Source organism: Neolamprologus multifasciatus, chromosome 9, assembly GCF_963576455.1.
Source record: "Neolamprologus multifasciatus chromosome 9, fNeoMul1.2, whole genome shotgun sequence".
Classification (NCBI taxonomy): Eukaryota; Metazoa; Chordata; class Actinopteri; order Cichliformes; family Cichlidae; genus Neolamprologus; species Neolamprologus multifasciatus.
The window spans coordinates 7,515,269-7,532,538 of record NC_140447.1 but is presented as its reverse complement, the minus strand read 5'-3'; the positions used below and the strand labels follow the sequence as shown (position 1 = coordinate 7,532,538).

At 42.2% G+C, this 17,270-nt stretch overlaps 1 protein-coding gene across 1 annotated transcript; it reads left to right on the top strand.

The window, feature by feature from the left end:
* Window positions 1-6,351: 6,351 nt before the first annotated feature.
* bambia (BMP and activin membrane-bound inhibitor (Xenopus laevis) homolog a) lies at window positions 6,352-10,579 on the top strand. The gene is made up of 3 exons (XM_085173353.1): window positions 6,352-6,909; window positions 8,582-8,860; window positions 9,690-10,579. The coding sequence occupies exons 1-3, from the start codon at window positions 6,834-6,836 to the stop codon at window positions 10,103-10,105; spliced, it is 771 nt and encodes a 256-aa protein (XP_085029479.1). The 5' UTR covers window positions 6,352-6,833; the 3' UTR covers window positions 10,106-10,579.
* Window positions 10,580-17,270: the final 6,691 nt, after the last annotated feature.

The following is a 17,270-nucleotide window of genomic DNA, read 5'->3' as shown; positions in this document are numbered from 1 at the left end:
TAAATTTTTGGTGGAAAAAAGGTAACAGTGCAGTTCAGACAGCTCAGAGTCTGAGACTGAAGTCAGACTTGGGTTTGGAAATGAACTACCCCATGTTGTGTAGCTCTCTAGATTTTACACTTGTTGGACTACATACTTATTTATTATATAGGCTATACAGTACATAAAATCAAAATCCACATGTTTTATGTAACTGAAATGTTTAATTATGTGGGTTAAAGAAAATAAGAAAGTTACAAGCTATATTTATATGAAATGTGTATTCCTACTGTATTTGATGTTTTTTTTTTTTTTACCATATATAATTCATATTACAGAATGTAACACCTGCCTGTGTGTGAAAAAATGGCTTTGATTTTGCCACTCTGTTTGATTTCCATGCTATCCTAAGAAAATTTCTCTAGATCCGCCCTGTGAATAAAACAAGCCCTCCCAGAGTGCTGGGGAGTGTAGCCCCTCGGACCCAACCCAGAACAACAAAGCTTCTGTGAGCAGTTTCCCCATGCCTCTCTTTCCACAGAAGGCTCTCAGGAGCAGACAATATTATGTTGAGGAGAGTAAACTAGATCACGAAAGAAAGAGACAGTCTGCCTGTCTGTGACTCTTCACAGACGTCGATATGGCTCACTTCAAAGTGAGAAGAGGAAGCACCAGAGGAGGTGTTAGAGGAAGGCTGTCTATCCAGATGGAAGTGTTCACTGAGCTGTTCATGAAATCAGTGATATTTGAGTGAAATCACTTGGGCCTCCTTAGGGAGCTCGGCTTAAAATGTACTTTTTAAGAGTGAAATTAGGCCCCAGTTAGCCCTCTGCTCCCTCTGCCTCAGCAGCAATGGGGCTTTTATTAAGCAAAGCCTGTCCTGTCTGCAGCAGGTCACACCTACAAGTCTCTCCTAATGTGTGAAAGCAGACGCTACCTGTGGGGCACGATCACACCCTTAAAAGAGCACTTACATGAAATGCCCCTCTCCCCTCTATGCCTAAATCCCTTTGACGCTCATCTTCTCTGCAGGAGAAGACACACAGTTTTGTTTTCTTACTGCTACTGTGTGGGGGGGCTGGGGACAAGCTCACAACAACACCTCTCACAGCTCACTTCTGACACCCCCACATCCATGTATAAAGCATATAAACAATTATGAAATGCCTAGCTGTTGCTATAGTGATCTCATTAGGATTATCTTGGCCTAAGTCTGGATCATAGGCTGTATATGAACAGCTATGAACAACCAAAGCTGCCACACTATTTACAATGTATAACATATACGTCTTGATAAATTTTAAAAGTTTATGAAGACCTACTGAAACGTATACCAATTATAGTTACATAATGGATATGGATATAATGTGTAGACTCTCAGCTTTCACTTGATGCTATCCACATTCAAATTGGATGAAGAGTTTAGGAGTTTCCGCTCCTTAACATGTGCCAGCCACTTTTTTAAAGGGACCAAAGGTAATTGGACAAGTGACTCATAAGCTATTTCATGGACATGTGTGGGCAATTCCTTTGTTGTGTCAATATCAATTAAATAAATAAAAGGCCTGGAGTTGATTTGAGGTATGATGCTTGCACTTGGAAGAATTTGCTGTGAACAGACAACATGCGGTCAAACCTGCTTTCCATGCAGGTGAAACAAGCCATCCTTGAGCTTCGAAGACAGCTCCGAGAAATTGCTGCGATATTAGGAGTGGCAAAACCTACAGTTTGGTACATCCTGAGAAAGAAAGACAGCACTGGTGTGCTCACCAACACAAAAAGACCTGGATGACCACGGAAGACAACAGTGGTGGATGATCACAGAATCATTTCTAAGGTGAAGAGACACCCCTTCACAATGGCCGACCAAGTGAACTACACTCTCCAGAAGGTATCATTATCCAAGTCTATCATAAAAAGAAGACTGCATGAAAGTAAATACAGACAGTTTACTGCAAGGTGCGAGCCACTCATATGCCTCAAGAATAGAAAGACTAGATTGGACTTTGCTAAAATACATCTCAAAAAGCCAACACATTCTTTGGACAGATGGAAAAAGTATGGAGAAGCCATGGTGTGGTGGCATCAGCCACACAGGGGTAAATTAGTCCATTTTTTACTTTATTAGTTTGCTTTGCAGTTTTCTTCATTAATCATTTGGTTAAACCTAACACTGGTATTATGAGGCGCGCACATAGTAACATTGTGTGGTTTTTCTAAAATGTTTTGTTATATTAATTATGTTTCTCTTTCTTTGAGTTACCTGGGTTTGGGCGGTGGCTGTTTCCTGTCTTTTGCCTGGCAAAAGGCGTGGCTGAGGACTCTGGGAACAAAATGCCTGCTCAGCAGGACCAGCCATGGGCTTACCAGGAGCAGGGGTGTTTTAGGTTTAGTTAGGCTATTCTGTGCTTAGTTAATATTAGTGTGTTTTTGTTTCCCCCCCCTATTGTGTTTAAATGGTTTGACCAAATCATTATAAAAGCTACCCTCATGTGTCTTTGTAATTAGGTCAGTTTGTGAGTTAAGTAGTGTCTCACTTTGTTTTGTTTAAGTTTCTGGAAATTACTTTTTGTAGAGTTATATTTAGTTGACCTCTTTTATGGGCCTGCTAAGTATGTTTTTGAATTTTGTTAATTTTGGACTTTTTGAGGGTTAAAATAAAGAAAACCCTTTTTGAAGACACTTTTTTGCCTGTGTCCTCTTTGCTTTGGCTGCTTGGTCCCTCACACATGGAACAGCTCACGATCCAAAGAGTAGCACATCATCTGTAAAACACGACGGAGGCAGTGTGATGGCTTGGTTGTGTATGGCTACCAGTGGCACTGGGACACTAGTGTTTACTGATGATGTGACACAGCACAGAAGCAGCTGATTGAATTCTGAGGTTTTCAGAGACGTACTGCTCAAATCCAGCTAAATGCAGTCAAACTGATTGGGTGGTGTTTAATTATATGGACGGGCAATGACCCAAAACATACAGCCAAAGCAACCGAGGAGTTTATTAAAGCACAGAAGTGGATTACTCTCGAAAACCCAGCATCTGGTGATGTCCATGAGTTCAAGACTCCAGTCTGTCAGTGCCAGCAAAGGGTTTTCAACCAAAGTATTATAAGTTGACAGTACATAATTTCATTTATTTCATTTGTCCAATTACTTTTGAGCCCCTAAAATGAAGGGGGGGGGGGGGGGGGGGGTTAAAAATGACTTAGTTCCTCTCAATTTACTCAATTTAATGCAGTCTTTTTGTTTAGTCCTGAAAATCTGAGTTGTTTCATCTAAAATTCATTGTGGTAATTTACAGAACCAAAATTAGAAAAAAAAATGATTCTGTCTAAATATTTATGGACCTAACTAAAGCTGTGTGTACATAGTTTTTTTCTGGGTACTCCCTCTTCCTCCCACAGTCCAAAGACATGCAGTTAGTGGGGTTAAGTTCATTGGTAATTGCCCATATGTGAGTGCGAATAGTCTCTCTGTGTTATCCCTGCATCAAACTGACACCTGTCCAAGGTTTACCCTGCCTCTCACTCTATGGTAGCTGGGACAGGCTCCAGACCCCCTGAGACCCTGATAAACAGAACAGGATGGGAGCTATGCAGAGCTTTGCAGACATCATGTTTACATGTTGTAGCTGTGTACTGTCAGCATGGGGCCGTGTCAAAAATATGTGGAACATCTGGTGATGTTGCCTGCTCTTTCTGTGTGTTTGTGCTATTTGACTTAACCACTAAACATCATGTTGCACAAAGAATGTTTTCCTGTACTAGAGGGAAACTGAAACAAGATTTATGCTTTTGTGTTAAATCTATACCATAGCTACTCCAAACCCTTCTGAAAGCCTGCTACACCATATCCTGATGTACACCTCCCTGGTTATGTATGAGGCAGCTTGTGCTACTTCACTCCCTTTCCTCTTAAACTTCCAAACCGATCAGCATTTGTTCTTTACATGGTAATAATGACCAGTGATTCCTTGATTCTCCCTTTTCTCCCCCCCCCCCCCCCCCCCCCCCCCCAATCAGATGTCTTTGTAGTCTCTGCATTGGTATAATCCAACTTGCTATATGCAAACAGACACAACTCCATCTGTCTTCTATGGAAATGTAGAATTCAGAGCTTGTTGAATAGGTTTAATTAAGACTAACCCTTAAAGGTACTTACTGGAAACTATTTTTTTTTTTTACATTTTTAAAACCTTTCAAAATTAACAAAAGCCATAAACAGAATGTGAAGAACATGTGCAAGTGAGTCAGTATATTTTTTTTTATTTTACCAGCCAAGCCATTAAGAGCAGATTATTATTATTATTATCATTATTATTATTATTATTGTTGTTGTTGTTGTTGTTAAAAATCCAAAAAGAAGTAGTAAAAGTTAAAAGAACAGCAACACACATTCAAAAACATTTCAGCCCTCAGTGGTAAATTACTACAGCTGATGGTAGAAGTTTTATTTAAATTGTCTGGAGGTAATTACAAAAAGGACCTTTAATATCTCGAAATTCGACCTTCGGCTTTTGAAGCAAATGTGTGAACCACTAAACTATGCCTGTGGTGTTTAGGGCACTGTCACTTTGTAACGTAAAATTGTCCTTAACAGCTTCGACCACCAGGGGATGATAGTTGTCCATCAACCACAAGTACAGACAGGCTTTAAGTAGGGGGGAAGTAATGCAGCTGGGATATTAAAGGTGAATTTCCCTTCATATTTGACTGAAAACGAAAATTTCTCATGTTTCCTGTTAGCAGGAGTTAAGGTCAGAGAAACAGCACTTCATGGGGAGAAGAGGTGCCTTAGCATTTCTCCCCAGCATCACAAACTTTACGAGGACTTCAGATGAATAAAGCTTCCAGAATTCTGAACTACTACCTTTGTCCCGTTGCACCCATTTCACGCACTCCACAGTTACAGATAAATGATGCAACGCCAGCCGTGGACTGGCGCCTCTGTGGAATTGCAGATAATTACTTTAATAGCAGTGTGTGTGTGTGTTCTCCTGTGTTGCCCGAGGCAGTATCCTCCTGTTGTCTGTTGGCCGCAAACCGCCTGCGGATGTTTTATTTCTGCGCTTAATGAGTCATTACATGAATGAAAGCATGCTTAACAAATGCGTGAGATTATTAACACGCATCATCTGCTTGTTTGTTTCTTCTTTTTTTTAATACAGACACCATCTGCGGATGAAGCTTGGGCGTACACCTATGTTTTGCATTGTCGGTTGTTAATGGGTAAATGTGTACTGTGTGCTTGCGTCCAGGGTGTGTGTGTGTGTGCGCAAGCCGTCTCTGTGGCGCCATGTGCTTTTTTGGATTGCTAATTTCTCTGACTGTCCGGTCTTTCCTGCAGAAGCAGTGTGATGGCCTGAAGGGGAGAGGCTCATCGCGGCGTCAACCTGGCTGCCATCGGGATCACCCTGCAGGTATCTGCGACTGTCCACACTGCACACACGGCTGTTTTACAATGCACTTACCTGTGCTCAATGAAGAATCTGTCAGTACTCTTTATATAGTTTAGGGTAATTTATATCATCCAAATTTGAAAAAAAAAAAAAAGTGTGATTACATCACATATTGGCTGCACCCATAACACTGAAAACACAGATAATAGCCCAAGACCTGCATTATCATCAGGCGACAGTATGACTGTGTGCGGGACAGCTGTTAACCTGCTGGAGTGACTGCTGCCCGGACCAATGGCATCCACTACTGATAAATGGGATACGTTATTATGGAAATAAAGAACGATGAATGAAAGCTTCAGAGTGATCAAGCTACAGAAGAATAAGCAGTGTGAGACCGGAAACAAGTTGATTATGTCTAGAGAATAAATCTTCAGGGGCTACCTGATTGGAACATAAGGAGCAAATAAATTATATAATTATAATTCCTCAAGATGACTGTGCAAAACCTCAAAAAACCCCTCAAAAATTCTATGTTTTTTAAAAAAGTATAGTGTTTAAGGTTTAACATATTAATGTCATGATGCGTAACATTAAAATTTTCTGTTAATATTATCCTTCCATTACCAGTGTAACTGCATCTGCTTATTTATTTAGTAATGCACTAATAATAGGAGATCCCATTTGTTTTACATAGATCGATAAGAAAACATGTTTTATGTTTAGTGTCCATTTCATGTAATTTATACATAGAATTTATTCATATAATTTATCTTAATACCTTAATTTTTCTCATTCTCTCTTTTTTTAAATATTACTTTCCTTTTTAAAATATTTTATTTATTTATTTTGCCTTATTTTGAAAAGAGCCACCGGATGCTTTGTTGTACGTCCTATCACTAACTTCTTTCTCGGTAGGCTGGCCAATCAGATTAGAGGAGGCGGAGCTCTGACTGACCACAGCTATTTCTGCTCAATCGTGCCTGTCCCTTGTAGTCTTTGGCACAGCGGAGTTGTCCGTGTTTAGTGTTTGTTTCTCAGTCGTGGAATACAAAAGTGATGCTTCGACGTGACCGGCTGCAGAGCGAGACAGATGAAGACCAGCACTGACAACTTTATGACTCGGTTTCACTCTGTTCAACGGAGTATATATCTTTTCTTTTGTTTCTGGGCTTGAAGAAGAGGCTGCTGTATTTTGTGCGCTACGGTAACAAATTCGCGAGGGTCTCGGTGGCTCCATGCGGGAGAGGAGACATTTTGGGGTGTTTTTTTCCCCTTTTTCCTTGGTGTTCCAGTCAGGATCGTGAACTACCGCGTTCCGACCCCACGAAGGCTTAATTTTTCGCCATAGCTTCATGTAAATCTTTTTTTTCTCGCGCTGCTTTCTGCCCAGCGGACTCTTCTGCTGCTGCTACTGGATATATGAGGACTCTTCTTGTGCAGTAATTTGGTGTAAATGGATCGCCAGTCCAGTTTCATTTCCATTTGGCTACAATTGGAACTCTGTGCCATGGCCGTTCTTCTGACCAAAGGTACGTGTGGCTTCTTCAAAAGAGGATAAACAGTGTTTTGAAGCGATAAAAACGAGGCTGAACTTAACCCTCAGTCGACGGCTCCAGGCTTCTGCGGGGCAGCTTACGCTCGCGCCAGTGTTTGCGGGGAAAACCCGTCATAATTAGCAAGAAAATGATTTAACATTTGGTCATAAAGTCCTACTTTACCAATGAGGGAATCATAAACGCGTTTGTTTATTACTAGCGTTTTTTTTTCGTAATAAACATATTATTCTTCCAGTCGTCTTCAAATTCCAGTTCATTTTATTCAGTCATACCTGCCCTTTAAAAAAAATAATAGAAAACTTAATAACAGCAGCGGAAACAACAACTACCTCTGCCCTCATTATTATTCTTTTTTTCATACCTTTTTTCAGTTAAAACCTAATTTTTAATAAGACCTAATCTCTATACATTGTTCTTAATATAATAGTAATACACTGTGATTAATCCTCAAGTGTGTAATACAGTTCTTAGCTGCTAGGCTACACTTAATAACTCCACTAATGTTGTAGCTGCCATTCATACGAGACTTAGCAGGGCTAGAAAAGCTTCAGTACTCCCCCCGCCACCTCCCCCTCAGTCCACAAAGGGGCCTCTCCTTTCTAATGAAATATTCTCCAAATGACCTGCCTGGGCCCCACCGCTCCAATCATTCACAGGGAAAACACTGATCTGATGAATGTGTTCCTGCGCTGCTAAGTTGGTGCAGTCACAGACTTTCGGGCTTTTTAGCTCTCTCATTCCAGGTTTGTTCCTGAGTCCAGCACATGAAAGCTTAAGGGAAGTCTTTATATGTGGAGCTCTCATAATTTTCCACAAAATAAAGCAGTCACGGAGTATGTGAAATGACATTTACATTGGTCGTCCTGCAGTGGTCCTTATACTTATAATAATAACAGTAACAGAGGGCATCAAAGGCAAACTAAGTTGATAAATATGTGTTTCAGTGGTTCTGTTTTGCTCGGGCAGATCCTTGGCCCAGATTTCTGTTTTGAGAAAGGAGCCCTGGATGAAGTAATGAGTGGGCCCGTGTAAGAGCAGGTTGCCTTAATGATAAGGTTGCTGGAGGCTCCTTAGATGGGACCTCAGAGGTCCCGCACCCAACCACCATACCCATACCCCCAGGCAATTTTGCATGCAAACTTTGGATGGGGGAGAAAGTTTGCAGGTAAAAAAAATCTCTTCCTGTCTTTACTAATTTTCATTTAGGTTGAAAGAAAATGACGTTTGAGACAACCCACTAATTACAAGCTACGTGGTTCCTGTTTTAGAATACAGAGAAAAAGAACCATTTAAACGGGATGCTCTTAAATGAAGGTGTGACAGGTGAACAGGTTAAAAAAATATCCTGTGATCTCTTCAAAAGTTACCAGGTTGTTTATTGCAGGGCTTAACAGATACTTTTAGAGCAGTACTTCAAAATAAAAGCAGGGTATACCACTATGGGAAAAGTTGAACTACAGTTGGTGTAAAATAGAAACCAGCATGAGTTTAATAAAAACACGGAGAAAATCAGCTGCAAAATATACGAGTTTTATATTCACATGGTTGGATGTTAAAGACAAAATCAGCCATGGTGACTCTGAAACCTTGAGCGGATTATGTCAGCACAGGTTTCCCTAACGCTGCCTTTTTTCCCCACTTTTAGGAGAAATTAGGTGCTACTGTGATGCGCCGCACTGTGTGGCCACCGGATACATGTGCAAATCAGAGCTGAACGCCTGCTTCACCAAGGTGCTGGACCCGCTCAACGCCAACTCTCCACTCACCCATGGGTGTTTAGACCCCATTGTCAATGCTGCGGACGTCTGCAGCAGCCAAAGGGCCTTGGATGCTCTCAGCGGGGCGGCAACACTGGAGTGCTGCCATGATGACATGTGCAACTACAGGGGCCTACATGACCTGGCGCACACCAGAGACTCGACAGGTAAGCTAAAACAGGGTAGCGGAGCTGAGCTACTGGCTGTCGGGATGTTTGTTTTTAGACTGTAGCTACGTTTTTAGAAACGATGGCACTCTGTGGAGGGATTTTACGAGTCCTCTTCAGCAAATACTCCCATGTTTTCCTCCAGGAGCAATACATTGAGCTCTAACGTTCTTTAAACACTTGATGTTTATGGCTATTCAGACCACCCTTGCCCCCTTCTGCCCCCCCCACCCCAGGCTTAATAGAACTTTGGTTTGACTTTTAATGGGTTCCAGCTCTGTGCCTGGGAAGGCAGGGAGCAGCCCGTTTACCTTTAAGCACTTGGAAAGAGATCAGATATAATCTTTTTCTTTTTTTCTTTTTTTTATTATGTGTGCACCATGTAATTTTCCCACTGAGCAGGAATGTGCCTCATAGAATGAATATGCATGTTGGGCAGAAACATCAGCTTATAGAGTCATGAAAAGGTGCACGAAAAGTCAGAGAGGAAGGACGGCAGCTCTCCTGTGTGAACCCGAGCACAGCAGACTATAGTTTATTAGCTCAAATTAATTTCTGGCTCTCAGTTCGGGACAAGGTGACTCATTTGTTTTTGCCCCTGCTGGCCTTTCTGACTTGTGCGTTCGCGTCTGTCTGTCTGTCTTATTTTCCCTCTTTGCGGTTACTTTACTGGCATGACTGGCGAGTAGAGCAGCTCCTTCTCATTAAGCTCCAAACAGCAGTTCAAACATAATCACTTGCTTTAAGACCAGGCTCTATGGAGCAGTGGAAACCATATGAGCATGCATTTAACCAGATGATTTTATTTTTTTTCCATGCGTGTGTGCAGATGGCCGCTACCAGCCAGACAGCAACAACAGGAACCTGGTGACCCGGGTTCAGGAGCTGACCTCAGCCAAAGAAGTGTGGTTCCGTGCGGCTGTGATCGCTGTGCCGATCGCTGGCGGCCTCATCCTGGTCCTGCTCATCATGCTGGCGTTACGGATGCTGCGCAGTGAGAACAAGCGGCTGCAGGACCAGCGGCAGCAGATGCTGTCGCGGCTCCATTACAGCTTCCACGGCCACCACACCAAGAAGGGACACGTGGCCAAGCTGGACCTGGAGTGCATGGTACCTGTGACGGGCCACGAGAACTGCTGTCTGACCTGCGACAAGATGAGGCAGGCTGACCTAGGCAACGACAAGATCCTGTCTCTGGTGCACTGGGGGATGTACAGTGGCCACGGCAAGCTGGAGTTTGTATGACCAGTTCCTGCTGGGAACTGAATGACTGACACCTCCAAGAAACAGCCAGGACTGCCTCTCAATTGTTGGCTTTGGCTCTTTTGTACTTTAAAAAGACATTCCCACATTTTTTGTCCTTTGGGTTGTTTTTCAATTTGTTTTTGTTTTTTTTTAAACATCAGCGAAAAAATACGAGACTGATCTCATGCCTTGTGGTTTTTGCTAGAGGAGCACTTTACTTGAAAATGAAAGGCGAAGCAACGAGGAGCTGTATTTAAACTTGAGAGGGCAGGGCTGAGGTAGAGTGAGAGCTCTGTCACCGCTCCCGAGGATCCTGGACTGTTTTATTTTTACACTGAGCGCTGAAGGATTCCAAATCTGTCTTATTTGCACATTTGTAAAAACAACAACAACAACAGCAACAAAAAAAACATCATTGCTTAAGACAACAACTCAACACTGACACCAGGGTACAAAATAAAATGACTTGTGTGAGGAGTAAAAAAGAAAAAATCAGTGTTTGACTGTTTGTGTGCGCACTCCTCTGTGTATGTTTCATGATTCAAGCTTAATGTAAAGATTCTAAATATATATATTTTTGTCTGATAAAACTGACCGGCGTGTGTCTTATTCTGGGTGAATGTCCAACATCTCTCTCTGTGATCAGACTATAAGCTTGATTGAGTGTGAAAGAAGAACTTCCATTAAAAGTGACTTTTTATTTATTTGCCGGTTCACGCTTCTGTTTTTGCTACATATTCAGCTTTGTTATGTACCATCCGTGAACTTTACAGACACTGCTGGGGCTGTTGTGACGTTTTTAGTGACTATCAGATCTTGTTAAAAGCACGTGCTAGGATGGCCTCTATGTTGTGTGTGTGTGTGTGCGTGTGTGTATCTAATGGAGCTAACAGTAAAGTCTTGTTTTACCATAGAGCTGCTATCTATCTCAGTTATTCCTGAACCCTCAGCAGAGGTCAGGTTTTCAGCTTCATATAACTCCCTCCTCATGGGCTACACTTCACACAGGAAGTAGTAAAGCTGTTTCTTTTCTATACTCCACTCTAAATGCCAGTAAGAGTCACCCAAGTTCCCCCGTCTGTGTTCAGCAGAGTATCAGTGAGGAGGGATTGCAATATTGAAGCACAAACTCACTCCTACACGTTTAGTCCTGCTGCTGCAAATGCTCACCAGAGCACCAAAGGTGTATCAGTTCACTGCAGAAGATCGGTTAGCCTAACCCTAACAAAAATCTTTTCTCTTCTTTCTGATATTTATTGAAACGACAGAGTCCAGCTGTTCTGAAACAAACATGTCAATACGTATGTCTTTAGTAGGAAACAACAGACAAGCAGTGGATGGAAAATCAGAAATATACTTGCGGCATACTCATCTTTGGCTTTGCAGGATTATTATTTAAAAAAAACAAAACAATAATAGTTATTCCTTGTTGTTAAAAGGTTGGTTCACCCAAATTACAACGTGCCGTTCAGCAAAGCTCTTAGTTTGGAACAGAAACATTATAGGAGAGAAAGAAAGAGGCAGCACTTAAAGAAGCCCGATCTATGGGAGATGTCCACAATAACAAAGATTTTGGGAGAAGTATAATTCTAGGGGTGAAACGGCTTTTGAAAACATTTGTGGTGCAGTGATCAGACTGGTTTTTAAGTGGTTGCCAGATTTGACTTGTACATATTTTTATCTCCCAATGGCCAGTGAAATTAAAAGTTTAAAGTTAAAATAACTTTGCTAATTAGTTCCCGTAGGAGCAGAGGAGAGTGCCAAGGAGAGTAACTTAATTTTAGAAGGATCCCGTCCAGGCTTCGGTCTCTACCAAGGACCTCGATACAACATAAAAGCTACTTCAGCTGTGACAGTGTACTATAAGCATTATTTAGCAACTACATGAGAAATGTGATTTTTCTTTTCATTTTACTACTTGAAGTAACCTGACTCTCAACTAGTGGAAGGAAAGTGATTTAGATATGTTACATACAAATGAGAGGGGGAAAATATCTGACTTTAAAAAGTTGATTTTAATGCTCAGAAAACAGCATGTAGCAGAACATAATGGAAGAGGTCAACCACTGGCAATGCAAGTACAGCATGTGTATTTAAGATTTTACATGTTTTAAATGTTACTGAAATGTGACATTTGCGTGCACATACAGTTTCATATAAATTTGCTGACTGTGCCAGGGGTTAGCACAGGCTGCCACAAATGTCTTTGTAGATCGCTTTTAATGTCTTTGTGAAGCACTGGATAGCGTAAAATGGAAATCCAGTAATTTACAATACTTGAATAAGTATATTTAATTAGTTTCAATTTCAATTTTATTTATATAGCACCAAATCACAACAACAGTCGCCTCAAGGCGCTTTATATTGTACAGTAGATCATACAGTAATAGATACAGAGAAAAACCCAACAATCATATGACTCCCTATGAGCAAGCACTTTGGCGACAGTGGGAAGGAAAAACTCCCTTTTAACAGGAAGAAACATCCGGCAGAATAAGGCTCAGGGAGGGGCGGGGCCATCTGCTGCGACTGGTTGGGGTGAGAGAAGGAAGACAGGATGAAAGATGCTGTGGAAGAAGATATGATTCAATGCAGAGAGGTCTATTAACACATAGTGAGTGAGAAAGGTGACTGGAAAGGAAAAGCTCAATGCATCATGGGAATCCCCGGCAGCCTACGTCTATTGCAGCATAACTAAGGGAGGATTCAGGGGCACCTGGTCCAGCCCTAACTATATGCTTTAGCAAAAAGGAAAGTTTTAAGCCTAATCTTAAAAGTAGAGATAGTGTCTGTCTCCCGAATCCAAACTGGATTCCACTCCTGCCCTTTCAGAATAAAAGCCCTTTTGAAGGGACTGCGATGACACTGTCACAAAGTATTCGGGCTGCTGTAGAAGGGCACTGCTTTTCTGCTCAATTCTTGCAGAACGTGGATACAAACGGAAAAAAAGGTAAAAGCTGGATTCTGACAGCTTGTTTGAAGTCTGGGGTCAGGTTTCTCTCAGGCTCGCTCGCTGGTCAGCACTTTCTAAACTCCCGCCGAATATTTACATTTCTAAAAAGTCCAAATGTGGCAGTGATCGCTACGGGAACTTGCAACAGGCTGGGTATTATGCGCCACGTGCGTCACGCTGGAGGATGACAGGAGAAGCTTGGGTTGAAAAGTTCACACCCTTGTGATTGCTCTCGTGTTACCACGGCAATGCAATTAAGACATCCTGTAAGTATTTTGAAAGTGGAGGTCCGCTTGGCTAAAAAGTGTGTGAGTGTGTGTTGAGCACTGACCCTTGTTTCTTTCCATTAGGAGGACAGGAAAACACTATTAGCAGCTAACCACTTAACGGCAGCTTGCATTAGCGAGGCTCAGCCCACGCTCAGGGCCTCCCCCAGGACTATTACCCTTGTAATAATAACAATGTCCTTTGCCTGGCCTGCCTAATGTGACTGCTGTTTTCTTTAGCTTGATCCCACTTTGCTGTCTCACCCATGGGTGTCAGGTAGCCACAGGAAGGTTAGGGAATCACCTCAGGTAAGCCTTAAAGGAGGATAAGCAGGTGGACTCCCCTTTTGTGCATGTGGCAGCATTGGGAATTAATTACATGCACACACACAGCTCCAGCTTCCACAGTACGAGGCATACACAGGCATGGTCATTAGCATCGGCCTTTTTGTGCAGCGCTAGGCGGTCAAGCTGTCTGCATTCACATGCAAATTTAATGAGGTGGCCAACTGGCCCGCATCAAAAGAGCCCCAATTTGTTTGGAAACGACTTCAAGCCGGCCCCCAGCGCCGCCACCAGTACAACCGCCACCAGTACAACCGCCACCAGTACAACTGCCACCATGACATTGTTGCCAGCTTCCAGCGGAAAATCTCACCGTCCTTCCCTTTTTATCTTAAATGACACCTCCTGAATGTTCTCCATCCTCAGGTGGGCGGCCTTCCTGCTGCAAGGTTAACAATCTGAAATGTGTGAACCACCGCCTCTGCGTCCCGGAAAGCCGTATGCCCACTGTGGCGGCAGCGACGTGTGGAACAATATATGAAGTGTAAACACACGTGGAACCTGTTAACAACTGTGCGTGGCGATGGCTGCGTGCCTCCTGGGGTTCATAACAAGCCCTGTTTTAAACCCTTGTTTTAGAAGGATCCTCTGTTCTTTTCCTTGGCTTCCTTCACTCCATATCATCAGATCACCATGTTTTCTGCTGCCTACCTGATCCACAGGTGGAACACACGCAATTGGTAGCTCAGCTGATGTCATGTGTATTCAACTGCAGCTGTGGTAATCAAAGGATGTTTTAAGGTAATCATGCCAAACAAATTGCTGGCCATAGCTGATAGTTAAAAAAAAAATCCATCCATCCATCCATTTGCTTCCGCTTCTCCTTTTCAGGGTCGCGGGGGGCGCTGGAGCCTATCCCAGCTGTCATAGGGCGAGAGGCGGGGTACACCCTGGACAGGTCGCCAGTCTGTCGCAGGGCCAACACACAGGGACAGACAACCATTCGTGCTCACATTCACTCGCACATTCACACCTAATGGCAATTTGGATTTTCCAATTAACCTATAAAAAAAAGAAAGAATCCAAAACAAAACAAATTATGGTCCTCTAATATCCTGTCATGCTACACATCTGTTCACTTCCATAACTCCTGCCTCATATAAAAGCTACTTTCTGCTCTGAAACATAAATTTCAAGGTGGAAAATGACAGTTGCATAGAACAATTTTCAGAAAAAACAGCGGACTCCCTTTTTTTTAATGGCATTACTAACATTACACAAACATGTATTATGGTAGCCCTAAGAGATGGATACAGCACCCTAGTCTGAAAAGTGGAGGTGCCTTAAACTTGTCTTCTCCCGATCCTAGCAAGGGAACGAATCCTGTAGTTGCAAAACAATGACCCTACTGTTCCTTTAATGTGTGACCTGCTAAAGATTTCGACAGTATGTTTATGGTCTCGTTAACTAGGTTTATGTCATGTATGTTCATTATTTATGTAATGGTCCCATATAGAGTAAAGTGGCTACTTTGGGATTGCCATACGAGTACTAATTGTCATGCAGCCCTCGCACAAGATGAACATTCTTGAAAAAGCAGCAGCACCTGAAGCTTTAAAACAATGAGTCAGCAAACCATCTGCTTGCCGAGTGATGACACAGTGATTACTTCTAGGTCCAAGGGTCTACCTCGCTCAATGAGGCTCTCGCGTTTTCTCATGTGAGCTCATGTCTGAGTTTTGTCCATTTTCTGCATTTGCTTCTGCTCACTGGAAGTCCTGAACATTTACTTTTACAGAGAACAATTTAACCCTGATCCTACAGACAGGATAGTGAAATTCCCACGATTCTTCCAGATGTCCTGCAAGGGTTAAGATCTCCACTGTTTAACGGCCAAGACACAATCCTCATTGCTCCACCCAAATCCAAGGTTCAAGGATCGGCCAAAGCCCCCTATTCTGGGGCTGAACGGTGCAATACCCCAGAGCATACCCTCTGGTCCCCTTTTTAAAAATGGAAACCACCACCACCACCACAGTGTGCCACTCCACAGACACAATCTTATACGGCCAAGTGACATTAAAGAGGTGTGTCAGCCAAGACACTGGTAGTATCTCAGGGTGAATCTTGCCCAAACCTGGCACCTTGCCTTCATTAATCTTCTCAACTACCCTAGCTGATGCTTCCCCCCTGGGACTTCAGGGTCTGCCTCTGTCATGTAGGATATTGGCTGAGATCCCAGTCCAAGTCTGGAGCTTTTTATACAGTCTACAGATAATTGAAAGATTTCCAAAAAACGTTCCCATAGAGTTTTTATGTACACGATGAAGTCTAAATCAAAGACCTGCATTTAAGATAAATCAAGCTTCAGCTTTTTTGATTAATTAATGATCTAAGCATCTGATTCTGCTGATGTTCAGGACATGAAAACAAGCAGGTGCTTCAGCCCTTACGTACCATCATACAACAGGTTCTTCATACTCAACAGAAGCAACAATAAAGCTTCTATAAGATACCGAAGCAGCCTCTGCAAAGGCTCTACTGCAAAGTGGCTGCGGTCTAAATCATATCACTGATACTTGAAGGCTGTTTACCATTTCCCAACCACAAACAAATAGAGACATTCCGGAAAATAAACACAACTTGCAATTCGATAAGACATATTTAACAAAAAAATAAAAATGTAATTTTTAATTGAAAAATGTGCATGACCACAGAGACAAATCATCGTCTGTGGTGACAGACATCCGCTGGAATAAGATGTGATCTAAATATTTAGCCAATTCATTTCCTTCCAGTGGATAAAGCTACAGCTTTAGAGCTCCTCCGCCCCATCTAAACATTTACCCCAGTGTGTTGTTAACATTTAGATATAAATCTGCCCCAAAAGGAAAATAATAATGTTGGGAATGTTTACAGGACAGAGTGGGCTTCTTGAAGTTAAATGTCGCACTCTGCAAATAGCAAAAAAACAAGAAAAAAGAAAAAAAAAGGTTTATGTTCCTAAAAGAAGGATCTCCAGCCAAGACTAAGAAGAAACCACAAACAAAATGACTAATGAGCACACACTCAAAGGCATATCTGCAAACATTGGTCCTTGAACGGTCAGCTACTCGTGCGCTCCTTTAGAAACTCAACCATTAATTTGCCTTCTTGTTCAGCTGAGGTGTCTCACTGGCCCCCGTCTGTCAGCTGAGGGCCCCTGAAGACAGATGGCTGAACAATGCAACCTTCCTCTCAATGAAACAGCATCGTTCATTTATACCAGTCACTCAGAAATGCCCTTGGTTATGAAAGGGAAAGCACATTTGCATGTCAGGATGATTTTGTGCTGATTAAAGAAGTGCTAATGGTAATTAAAAGTGGAAAAACACACAGTTACTTTGTGAAACACAGCCCTGCTGAGCCGCTGAGCCTAAAAAATTGAAAATCTACATTACATTTATTTTGTATATGGCAGTTTTTTAGTTTTAATTATTGCTTGATGAAAGATTTAGGAATGCCAGTGGGTTTGCTAAGTGTAATACTACCTTAAACAGTAATTTTCGCCACAGCCGTAAAATATTCTTTAAAAAAACATCCATGACCCACTAACAATAGGCTGCTACTAAGAAATGCTTCTAAGCTTGGACGTGATCGTGAAGTCAGCTAGCTTACTCAC